The sequence below is a fragment of the Cavia porcellus genome, unplaced genomic scaffold, assembly GCF_034190915.1.
Source record: "Cavia porcellus strain 051 isolate PalLab524CR breed Dunkin Hartley unplaced genomic scaffold, mCavPor4.1 scaffold_16, whole genome shotgun sequence".
Taxonomy (NCBI): Eukaryota; Metazoa; Chordata; class Mammalia; order Rodentia; family Caviidae; genus Cavia; species Cavia porcellus.
The window spans coordinates 2,086,480-2,098,500 of record NW_026947499.1 but is presented as its reverse complement, the minus strand read 5'-3'; the positions used below and the strand labels follow the sequence as shown (position 1 = coordinate 2,098,500).

Here is a 12,021-nt window from a genome sequence, read left to right as displayed (position 1 = left end):
GTCCAGCATGATGCCCTTCACGTCTGTCCTAGGGCCAGCAATGACGGGCTTTCTTCAGCTTTCCTCACTGGGAGACACGAAAAGGAGTATTTATCACATCCTATCCCTGCAGACTCTGTCACTCGGGGAGCTGTGGTGAAAGGGCCTTACAGCCTGTGGGAACAGCATGCGGGGCCTTGGGTTTCGGCCAAAGTCCCCACATTAGATAAATCAGAGATATGACCAGCGCCGTAAAATACTATACCCAAGCTACCACCTCTCAAATAATTTTAATATGCATGCTGGTCTGCCATGAGATGGGGATAAATATGTTATGTTTTTATTATGGAAAGAACACCAGTTTACTCCAAAGTGTGTACATAATACATAAAAATATAACTCTATGCCCATAAATACTGCAGTCTATATGGCTGGCTGTAAAAGGCGTCCAGTGTTTAATTAACAATAATTTTGCAGATACATGGCCATTACTTCTGGCAGCACAGCAGTGTATACCAATCCAGCACCTTCCTGGGGTTCACGTGGGCCTTGGGGGGCCCAGGGTCCCCCTAGATGTCCCTGTGTGGGGCTCTGCCCTGAGCTCCTCTCCATAGTAACCCATTTAACACTTCTGATACCAGGCGGCAGCAGCATCTTTACCCTGACAGCCGAGGACCAAAGGTCACGGGGCGGGGGGCTAGGGGACCCCCCCATCCTCCGTGGGTGGTGGCCAGGGAGGTCAGCCAGCTCCTGGCTCGGGACTGGACTCAAGGCTTACAAGCAGGTGTGATAAATAATGAATGCTCCCCGCCTCTCCCTGAATGCACTTTAATACCAAAATAATTCTGATTTTCCTAATTAGGAAGGCTTTGATATTAAAACTGGTCGGCAGGAGCCTGCTCATTACTGCGCCCCGTCTGTGAGCATCAATAAATAATGAGCAAGAGAGGAGAGGCGGTCAGCGGCACATGCGGGGCTGGGCAGGGAGGGCACCCAGGGCTGGGCTCCCCCTCCCAGCTGGGCTGTGGACCAAGGCTGGTCCCCCCTTCAGGACCAGGCCACCTCCTGTGCACAGCGCCTCGGCTAAGCCAAGCAGTGAAGGGGGATTTGAACCCAGACCTGACCACAGAGCCCAAGCACCTGCATCAGGAGCTGTGGGACCACACAGCCGCTGTGCCCTGATCCTGTGCCCTGTGCCAGGCCTGGTCCCGGAGAACCGCGGCTGTCAGATCTCAGGCTGTGGTTGGCAAAGAGGGAGACACGGTCTGGAGTCATTTGCAAGAAAGAAATGGATCTTGTTGATCTGGGGAAGGAAAGGGAGGGAAGGGTGATCCAGGGCACCCGTGCATGTTACAGAGGATCATCCCAGCGTGTGTGTGTGTGCATGTGCGCACGTGTTTGTGTGTGCAGATCTGTGTGTCTGTACACGTGTGTGAGCATGTGAGTGTAAGCATGGAGATGTGCGAGTTTGTGCGTGTGAACATGTGTCTTGTGTTGGTGTTGGTGTCTCTGTGAGCTCGTGTGTGTGTGCAGATGTTACAGATGTGTGCTCACCTACGTGTACACACTTCTGTGACCTTTCCTCACCTCAACCCTTGCATTAGCTCCCACCCTTGTCGGTCAGCTTTCCAGGTGCTGGACACAGCCCCTGACACCTCAGATTGAACAGGAGAGGTGTGTTTATTTGCTTACCTTCAAATGGATCAGGAGCGCAGCTTCCCACATTGTTCTCTTGGGACAGGGCCTTGTTATGTGTCCATGCAGCTTTGAAAGCATGGGGAGCAGGAGGCGTGAGTTAGGCTCACGGTTTCAGGAGATGCAGCAAGTGTCCTGGCAGAGGGGCAGCGAGAGCACACGGTTCGGTGTGTGGGGCTGTGAAGCAGAGCGGGGGAAGAGCACCCTGAGCCTCATCCTCAAGGTCATCCTGAAGGTCACACTGCAGGGCACGCATGGGCCCTGCTTTCCTAACCCCCGAGGTGCTCTTCATCCAGGACGTCGCCGAGTCAGGAGCAGCCGGCACGCTCTGCTCCTGAAGCCCTTTTCTTGGGAGGAGAGCGAGGCCGAGGAGGGGACCAGGAGCCGTGCAGACCCAGCTTTGGCTCACGCGCCTCAGGTCCCCTCCACCAACTGCGTCTCTCTCTCCCTCGCTTCTGCAGGAGTTCATCCGCCTGGCCAAGAGACTGCTGAAGGATCCCGTGCTGGGGAAGGAGCTTGCGGCCAATGGCAAGGCCTATGTGAACAGGCTGCACTCCTGCGAGGTGGAGAGAGCCACCTACCAGTGCCTCATCAGGGATCTTGAGGGGGCCGCCGAGGAGTGAAGGGGCCACAAGGGACGGCCCCAGGGACACCGCGTCCTCCCTGCAGCCTCCTGTGCACACATGTGCCGCCCTGGAGGTGTCCGTCCAGTCCCTGCTGGAGGTGCTCGGGCTGGGCAGGGCAGGTGGGAGCCACTTAACTTCCGTGGACTCCTGGGCTGCCGTAGCGCAGGCCCCTGCCTGTCTCTGGGGGTACCCTCCCTCCAGGTCCAGCGGCACAAACTGAACTTGGGAAGAGCTGTGGATGGGTCTGCGCTGCACACCCCTCCGCCATGGCACAGAGAGCTCCAGAGCGGTGCCCAGTGCTGGGGAAGCCCTTCCGGGGGCCCCACGGGGTGACTGAGTCTCTGGGTCTTGGGTGGCCAGCCTTCCCCTCCCAGCCTTGGGGAGCCACAGGCGAGCTCCTCCCAAGTCACGGACCTCTGCCAGGGGGCGGCCCCGCGTAGCTCTCCAGGGCTGCAGGGGCCCTGAGTGGCGGGTGCAGCGTCCCGTGCCTCTGCTGACTGGGGCTGGCAGGGAAGGTGCCCTGGTCCAGGTTTTGTTCAGACTCCGTGGGGTGATTTCTGCTTCCCTGCCATCTCGCTCTGAGAGACCAGCAGAGCCAGGTCTTGCTGTTAGGAGGGCCAGCTCCCCTGTTCCCCCTGGTCCTTGGGTGCCTGGGGAGAAGCGCCTGGGTCCTGTACCATGTCGCCCTGGCCCCGCGCTGGGGTCGGGGACAGTCACTGTCCAGGAGGGTGGGCGCAGCCTGGCTCCTCCTGGCGGGTGACGCTGCTTTCTCTTGGGTTCAGAGCTGGGCACGGATGGGGCAGGGGTGGGGCCTCAGTCCTGGGAGGCCGCTCTGGAGTCTGGAGTCTGGAGTCTGGGTGGTCACCAAGGCCACCCTAAGAAGGGCTGAGGCTGGGTCAGTGGCGCCGTGACCCCCAGGCTGCTGCCGTGTATCTCGGGGCAGGGTGGGGGACTGTCCCCTTTGTGAAACCTGCACCCGCCCAGCACACACAGGAGGCGCAGGCTGGGAGTGAATAAAATGTCGCCGTGCACCCCACGGAAGCCGCCCACGTCTTCCTGCAGGGAGCGTCCGGTGCCAGGGCCGCGCCCACCACCCTAGGGGAGGCAGAGGCTGGGCATCCTGTTGGGGGGGGGGGACTGCGGGGCCCTGGTTTCCCGCCCTGTGAGCCTTGGTGGCTGTGGTGGGGCAAGGGCCACTGTGTTATAGCTCACGGTGGGGAGTCCTGGCCAGAATGGGGCCCCTGAGAAAGAGGGGCCACTCTGACCCCCAGGACCCCCAGAGCATGGCCCCAGGAGGTACCCCAGGGTCCCTTTAAAGGCGCCCCCCCAGTGGTACGACCCTGGCCCAAGGCTTTACACCCTGGTCTTTGGGTGACATCGAAGGTTTGAGCTGAGCCAGGCCTGTGATGTGCAGGTAAGCCTGGCACTGTGGGAGGCTGAGGCAGGAGGGTCACAGTTTGAGCCAGCCTCAGTGAGATCCCGTCTCAAAAAAATAAAAAAGACAAAGGAAGGGAAAAAGGCTGGAGACTCGGTTCAGTGTGAAGGCCCTGGGTTTTGTAAGCCTACCCTGTAAATCTGTTATGTAATCGTCCCTATCTTTTATATTAACTCTGTTCCTCTAGTGAAGCTGAACTGATGTACCTCATGAGCACGATTTATAATAATTAACCAAAGAAAAAGCTGCTTTTTTTGAGACAGGGTCTTACTACGTAGCCCAGAGCAGCCTGAATGCTCGATGTTCCTCCTGCCTCAGCCTCCTGTGCACTAGGGTTCCAGGCATGAACCGCCACACCCATCTAATAAATTTAAGTAGGAATTAACAGTGGGTTTGAGCCGAACAGGACTAAATTTGAACAATTATGAATTCAGTATACTGATTAAAACAAAATCATGATGACTGAATTTGAAAAAAAGATCCAACTGCAGCCCAAAGCTGCATAAGGGGTGTTTTCCGTGTCGTTCTTGGGTGGACGGGGTCTCAGGGCTGTTAGCACAGTGGGGACCTTGGCCCCCGGTCCTCTCCATCCAGCTGAGACAGCCTGCAGAGTCCTTCCCAGCTGCATCCCCAAGCCCAGCGCAGGCTATGCGCTCTCCTGAATGGGTCTCAGCTGCCCAGCAGGCGCCGGTCAGCAGCCAGCTCAGGGTGGATGCCCACACTCATCCCTGTGCCACATTGGACCCCTGGTGGCCTCGGTGGCTGTGCTGCTTGGAGCCACAAACCTCCCCTCAAGATCCCAGCAAAGGAGCCAGCCTGGCCGGTCATGGCCCCTGACACAGCGAGCCTCTCCCACCCTGCTGTGGCTGAGTTTTGCGGGCTCGATGGCTCCTGGTGCAGGGGCTGCGTGGATGTGGCGTCCAGCTGGGGCAGGCGAGGCACCTCACAGGACGTGAGGGGTGATCAGAACCCACAGCTGACAGTTGAGGGCGAAGTCTCCTGAGGAGAGGCCTCCCACAGAACCCAGACCCAAAATGACATCACACTTTCTTTTTAACACTGTGGACCAATCAGGAAACGTCTGTTTTCTGTCCTCCATTAGAATCTGGATCTGCCCTCAGGACCAATCAGAAGATGCTATTCTCCATCCTTCATTTGCATGTGTGCCCAGCCAATCAAAAGGCTGAGTTTTGACCCTTTATGTACATCAGGGGAGGCCCAGGGGTCTTTCCACAGGACAGTTAGAGCTGGTGTGGGCTGGTGAATGTCTGCTAGTATGTCTGTCCCGATGCATGAGGGGAAGCCGGCCAAGGATTCTGGTTACTAGAGACCCCTGTCCCTTATCCTTAGGCTGCTAGGGGCCTTCTCTCCAGCCTAAAGTCGCTCTGTGGAGTGTGTCTCCTCTCTATTTCCCCTAAATTGTCCCCTCATTGCTTTCCCTGTGTCTTGTCCAGTTCTTTGTGCTGCACAGCAAGAACCTGGACAGAAGCCCCGGGACTCTCCATCTGGTGATGGTGAGGGCTGTGCCCCATGACTTGAGTTTCTCCCCAGCTGCCCAGGGACAAGGTGCTGGGAATACACTCCAGCTGACAACCACATGGTGCCCGCCTTCCTACCTTTCTCTGGCATCTCCCAGCCCCACCCTCGCAGCTCTGACCCCAGTGTCAGGGGTCCAGGGCTGCAGGTGGACATCAAGCTGGACCCTCCCCATGCCACACAGCCCTCCCACGGGGAGCAGACCCGACATCTGGCTTCTAGAGCCCTGGATGCCTGGGATCCCAGATCAAGTGGCCGAGATCTGCACGTAGACTCGGACCTTAGTCCCCAAAGAGCCCACATGCAGCCCCTATTGATGACTTCAGACCCATGCGATGAATTTCAGTAAAGACTACAAGTTCATGAAAAATGAGGCCATTCTACAAAGAGGCTGGATTGTGCTTTTGTACTAAAAAATAATTGAGAAACTAGGTTTAATCTGTTCAGCCAAATTTATTTATATGAATGTAGAGCCAGCCCAAGCAGGCATCCACTCTCTTTCCTCTGTTCCAGATCCTGATCCTGCCAGGGGGCAGAGGGCTCTCTGTTCCTGCCTCACATGTTTCTGACCACCATAGTGGACCTTGGATTAGAGTCACCTCTGAGGAGGAAGAGGGGAGGAGGGGCAGGACAGAGGGTCTGAGAGCCCGTGAAGATGACCCTGGCTTAGATGATGGTATGCCTTGGAACTAGATGTCCCTCCAAAGCCTCGTGTGTTCGCGTGGAGCTGGATCACAGGGGTGCTGTGTTCATGACTGAGGAACCCACAGATGAATGTGTGTTAGGAGGTGGCCCTGGGGGAGGGGTCCGGAAGGTGCATCTCCCTTGAGACAAGCTAGTTTTAGACTCTGGCTGAGGTTGCAGACATCCTGTCTGGTATTCATCCCTGAGTGCCTTCTAAGGCCAGCATGTTGTTTCCTTTGGGTTTTAATTTATGTCCAGGTCACCAGGATACAGGTTGCCTTTCTCTCCATACAGTTATTTGTATTTCAATCCCCAGCTGCTCATTGCATCTACCCTGTGGGTTCTACAGAAAACTCAGTGTCGTGGAGCACATGAAATAAACATGTTGACTGTGTGAACCGTCGTGTCCTTTCTAGATCAGTGGTGGTGAACCCATGGCACGCATGATGGTTGCTTTTCTTCAACAACAAGAGCCGTTAATGAGTGAGCTGCTCTTCTTAAACTAAACCTCAGTGTTAGGTTTCGTTGCAGCACTGGCTCATTGCCATGCTTGGGCTATGGTCGGGCACTCTCATCTGAAAGGTTCGCCATCAGTGGTCTTTATGTTCTCATGACCGTCTAAATGTCACTCAGGGGAGGGCATGGACATCTTTCCTGAGAGGCCAGGAGTCAGATTGTGACTGGCACAGACTGTCACAGGCAGCTGAGCTAGACAAATATTCTAGGCAGTTAGACAGGGCTAGGTCCTTGTAGGAACCATTGCAGAAGGCCAGATATCTTGCAACTGTGGGGGAGAAGGCACCTCCACTGTGGGCCAGGACTCAAGACAAAAGATCAAGTGAATGCACCCACATCCTCAGGACTGATATTCTAAATAGCTCCCTGTCACCCTGAGGATGCCAGGAGTCACCATCCCAAGCCTTCAGGAAGTCACTGCTCTTTAAGCATGTCTCCTTGCTATCTGACTCACTTCCCCAATTGTCCCCGATTTAATCAATTTTACCTGAACAGTTAATCTCACTTGTTGACCATAGTTCTATCCCACCTCATGCCCACCTTGCCAGTTCCCATCTTGGACCCATCTCAGCTCATGGTTTTGCTCTATAAAAGTCCCTAGGAAATAGTCTTTGGCAACCCGCTCGGGACCCCTTCTGTCTCTCCCAGCCAGAAGCTTGCTTCCTCTCAATAAATAGATTCTGCTGTTCACTTCTGTTATTCCTAAAATTCATTCTTTAATTATAGAGAACGTGAACTTGTACAGAACACCTACAAGTTCAGGGGTTTCATTCCCCTAGATCAAGACCACCAATTTGGCTTAAAAACTGAGTGGAATTCCATCTTGTACAGAGTTTAAGCCCCAAAGGCATCTGGCATGGTCAGCGCTGTCCTTGGCACTGGCCACAGCAACACAAGCCCGACTGTGTTTGCACAGCCCTGCTGGGTACATCATTCCGTGCTCACTTGGCTCAGTTCAGAGGTCACTGCCCCGCTGGCCATCCAGAGGTCCCCACCAGGAGGCTGCAGATGGCCTGTGCTTCAGGGCTGACTTCCCTGTGTCCAGAGGGTCTGTGTCACCATCCTGTCTGGATGCTCCTGACCACGACCTGAAGGGTTAGGGTCCCAGAGCAGGCTGGAGAATACGCCCTGCAGGGACAGCAAGCCCTATGCATCTCTCCAGGAAACCCCGACCCTGAAGCCCGGTGGATTTTCCAAGACCACCCACTCCACAGGAGCTTTGGGCAGAAATGAACCCAAAGCCTGGGGTGGGGGCGAGCAGCAGTGAGGAGAAAAGGTATCATTTGCAGCTGGGCTACAGTGATTGTTTTATACTCTACCTCTTCTTCAAGTCCCATAAGGAGTCCTTGAAAATCCAGGCAGAGACAAACATCTTTGCAAAAAAAAAAAAAAAAAAAAAAGAAAAGAAATGTATCCAACTCTGTTCCATTACAAAAGCTTTGTCCTTAACAAAGGAAAGCCATCAACACCATCTCAGCCCTGCGGGAGTGGCTGGGAAGCCCCACAATCCTGCGGCAGCCTCAACCCTCAGATGGCTCCATCACGGCAAATCCACCTTACCTTCTATGTTCACAGAAACCGCTCCATCTCAGAATTAGCTGGGAAAAGGTAACTTGTGAAGTCTTACCCTTTGCTGGACCCCGCTTTCTATGCTGTCCCCCTACAACTCCAGGTCCACGTGTGGCCCTGTCACGTGGACAGCTGCCACGCACAAGCTGACTTACAGAATGGCTATGAGTCTGACTCCCTCATCATCAAATGGGGTCACCACACCACTTTGGACTTCTGCTGGGAGGGGTGCTGAGAAGCAGGCTTTCCCTGGCCAGGGGACATGGCATTCTCTCTGTCTCAGGAGGTGGCAGTGAGCTGGAGAGGTCAGCGTGTGGGGTGACTGACCTGTGATGGACCCACAGGGACACAGCCAGTTCACCCCTCCTGAGGACGGGGAATTTGGAGGTTCCCTGGCCCAGCCCCAGGGAAACACGTCTCAGGGTACCTCAGCCGGGTGGCATCAGGCAGGTTTCCAGCCGAGCCAGGATGCACAGGTGTGAGGCATTTGGGACACTTCCCCAAGTGCCAGGGGGCAGATGGGGCGGCCGCTGGCATCTCTGTGCCTTAGAAACTGAGTCAGAAAAACTGAGTCAGAAAAACCAGCAATGGTCTTGTGCCCACCCCAGCTCTCTGTCTCCTACCCAGAAACCACCCCTTCGGTTCCCCCCAGTGCTGCCTGAGTGGCCACCCCACTGTAGCTCCCCTGGGGTCAGGGAAAATGCAAGACCAGCGTCCCCCTTCCCACAGTGTCACAGGGCCCCTCCCAAAGGCCATGGGGGGGAGTGAAGCACGCTGTGCCCTGGTCACAGCCGGTGGTCCTTGCCGCTCAGGGCGTGGGACCCCCACTCCTGCCTGCCCAGTGTCTCCAGGGCCCCAGGTGGGGACTCCCTTCCCCACCAGATTGTGAGGACACAGACAGGACTGAGCCCTCCTAGGGGTTCTGACCCACGCCCTGCCCTGCACTGCCAGTGAATCCTCAAACCACTTCGAGACTCAAAGACGTGGCTTTCTTGATGATTATTCTCCTCCTGACTTTCAAAGCCTCCTTGGAAATCCAGAGCCACGCACTGGACTCTTCTTGTCTGTGGGGTTGGCCCTGCACCTCCGTGGGTCCAGCGTAGAACACGGGAAGAATGGTCCCGGTCCACGGCTGGGGCCAGTGCAGGGCAGGCGGGGGGTTCCTGTGAGACCCGGCTGTGGGTGGGGACGCTGGGGGCTGGGGGCTGCGGGGCAGAGGTGCCCCGCAGTGTGCGGAGGGGACAGTGAAGGCCAGAGGAGACCACAGGGACTCGGGATGGACTTGTTTGACCTGGAAGCCGATCAGGTGCTTCCTTTGCTCTCCAGCTGAACTGGGCTGGACAGAGTCCAAGCGAACTTCCCGTGGTGGCCGCTGGAGCCGCTGGAGTGGGGTACTTGCTCCCTTCATCCCCATCCTGAACCCATCATGGCCATGGGATGACAGAGTCCAGCGCCTCTACTCTCCCCAGTGGACCCCCCACTCACCAGCACCCCAGAGGCCAGGCTGGTGCGTTCCCACCCTGTTATGCTGGGATCTCTCCTGCCCCTTCCCCACAATCTCTGGGGACCCCAAGGGCGGGGCAGCTCGGATCCTGCAGAGCCTTAGGAGGCTTAGAACAATGCGTTCTTGCTAGGGACAAGCGAAAACTCAGGTTGTAACTTTGGCAAAGGCAGAATCTTCCTGACCCTCCACTCAGAATCACGCTGCAGAGGCCAGGGCCGCTGCAGGCTCAGGGAGGTGGCCGGCAGCCGTCCCACAAGGCAGCCCTTGGTGACTCCTCCAGGTTTGTTGGCCTGACCCTCGGTGGCCGCCCCTCTGGCTGTGGTCACAGTCCCACACTGTTGTCGTGGGGTTCCACACACAAGTCCGATCACGAATAGAGTTTTTGAAACATTAAAAACATAATTCACTCAGAATATTAGCAAACGTAATCACTGAGCACATTAACAAGGGACTCCTGGGAAAACCCCACCTCAGGACGGCAGTGAGAGGCTGCGTCTGCACTCGGGGAGCTTCAGGAGACATCATCAAACAAAAGTGGGCAGAGTGATGACTCGATGCAGAGGAAAGTGGGGCCAGGGAAGAGACAGACAAGGACAGAGAGCTGCTGAGGACACTCAGTTGCCATCCCGGGTGTTCCCCGGGTGAGCCAGGCTGTCTGAAGCTGGGGGTCCTCAGTCTCTGGGCTCTCATGTGGGGTTTGAGCTTTGTAACTTGGGTTTATAGTTTTTGCATGGGGCACCAGACACGGTGTCCCTCTGAAATGACCCGTGCTGACCCGTTCATGCCATGAGCAATGTGAAATGGACCTCATGTGTGGGTATAAAGTAGGTAAAGGCAGGAACGGGGAAGTATTTATTAAAATTTATATATAAGCACATGCTTAATAAATGCCTTATAATTGATAGTAAGTGCTCCATAATTATAAATATTACAGTTGTAAAATACGTTATCAGCCATGGCGGCACAGAACTGTATGCTTGGGAGGCTGAGCCGGGGACCTCGAGTTCAAGGCCAGCCTGGGCCACTCAGTGAGAGCCTGTCTAAGAGTAAAGTCAGAAATAAGTGGCCAGGGGTGACACGTGTGCCTACCATGTCCAAGGCCCAGGTTTGATTTCTGGTGCTGGGAAAAAAATTACATATAATTAGAATTACTATAATTGCATGTAATTATACATAAGTCATACACATGATATGCTTAAATAGATAGTATTGCTAACACACGAGTTAAGTAAAAATTAAATATACAAATGTGTAGTCCATGTATGTGTTCTCAGAAGCCTTAAAAAAGTAGCTGGGCTTTGATGTAGGAATTTCACTTGCAGGTCTCTGCCCTAAGTGAGATGTATGAGGTACACGGACCAATTCCCCGCAAGGATGCAGACCTGATGTACGACAGACAGACAGTCATAAAGAGAATTAGAGACAGGGACTTTATCCTGAGGACGTAAGGAGCATGTATTAAGGAGATTTATGCAGTCAGCAAAGCTGGCGGGAAGATTTGGAAGCTGGTGCGAAGATTTGGAAACACCAGACACGTTCGCGGAGCCTCGCGCAGGTCTGGCACGGCTGAGTGTGGCCCATGACCTCAGGGATAGAGCTCTGTGGGCGGGCAGCGAGCCGGGTTTCACGGGCACACGCGGGCACACGGGAGCCCAGCGCACGGCCACCTACACACTGTGACTAGGACCCAGGTTCACTGATAACTTTATTTGCTTATGCATTTCTCCTCCGCAGCTTTCAAGTTTTCTGAGCCGAGCATTTATTTTTGTCCATTAAAAATATTTAAGAAGGGGGCGGGGGGTTTAGCTCAGCGGCATAAGCACCTGCCTGGCAAGTGCAAGGTTGTGAGTTTGATCCTTGGTACCAAAAAAACAAAAACAAAAACAAAAAACAAATTCAGAATAACAAAGGAGCTGAAACAGAAAAACGGTCACTGAGTCCTGGTTCTTTACCCCTCAGTGGCTACTTCCCCAGCTTCCGCCAGCCACAAAGGGTGTGGGGCGTCCATCATCTCTGGTGGTTTCGGAGTTTCGGGCTTTGCCTTGGGCTGTGCTTTGGTTGCCCTGAAGTCCTTCCTGGGATGGCAGCCAAGCAGGAAGTGGCCGCGCGGGTCAGGAGGATTGAAAGTCAGAATGTCCACTTCCTGCCCGGCCAGCGGGATGCTTTAACCTGCAAGGAGCAGGCACGTTGCTGCTTAAGGGTCAGCACAGCTGCACACTTTCTCCACCTGTCCGACCATCAGCCTCTCCGAGTCCCTGCAAGGCCCTCAAGCTTAGAGCCCTGATGCCGGGTGCTCGTGACCCCGCAGATAACTGCAGACTTGGGGATGCCAACTTCAGCCTAAAAGTGACGGAGGGATCCAAAGACTCAACGACTAGCCCCGAGGCGCCAAAGGAACCAAGCCTGGTTATTTCCCAGCTCTTGCAACCAACGTCTCTGTTTGGTGTTTAGCAACCCCAGTTAATGGCAGTATTTGA

General features: G+C 55.0%; 1 protein-coding gene across 5 annotated transcripts in view; it reads left to right on the top strand.

Annotated features, from left to right (window-relative positions):
* Positions 1-6,353, top strand: part of Glt1d1 (glycosyltransferase 1 domain containing 1) — a 73,493-nt gene extending 67,140 nt beyond the window's left edge. For all 5 annotated transcript variants that reach the window (XM_063225475.1, XM_063225474.1, XM_004999492.4 and 2 more), the window contains one exon: positions 2,136-6,353. In XM_063225475.1, coding sequence (XP_063081545.1) covers positions 2,136-2,278 — 143 coding nt within the window. In that variant the 3' untranslated portion in view covers positions 2,279-6,353. The remainder of the gene's footprint in view (positions 1-2,135) is intronic.
* The last annotated feature ends 5,668 nt before the right edge of the window (positions 6,354-12,021 follow it).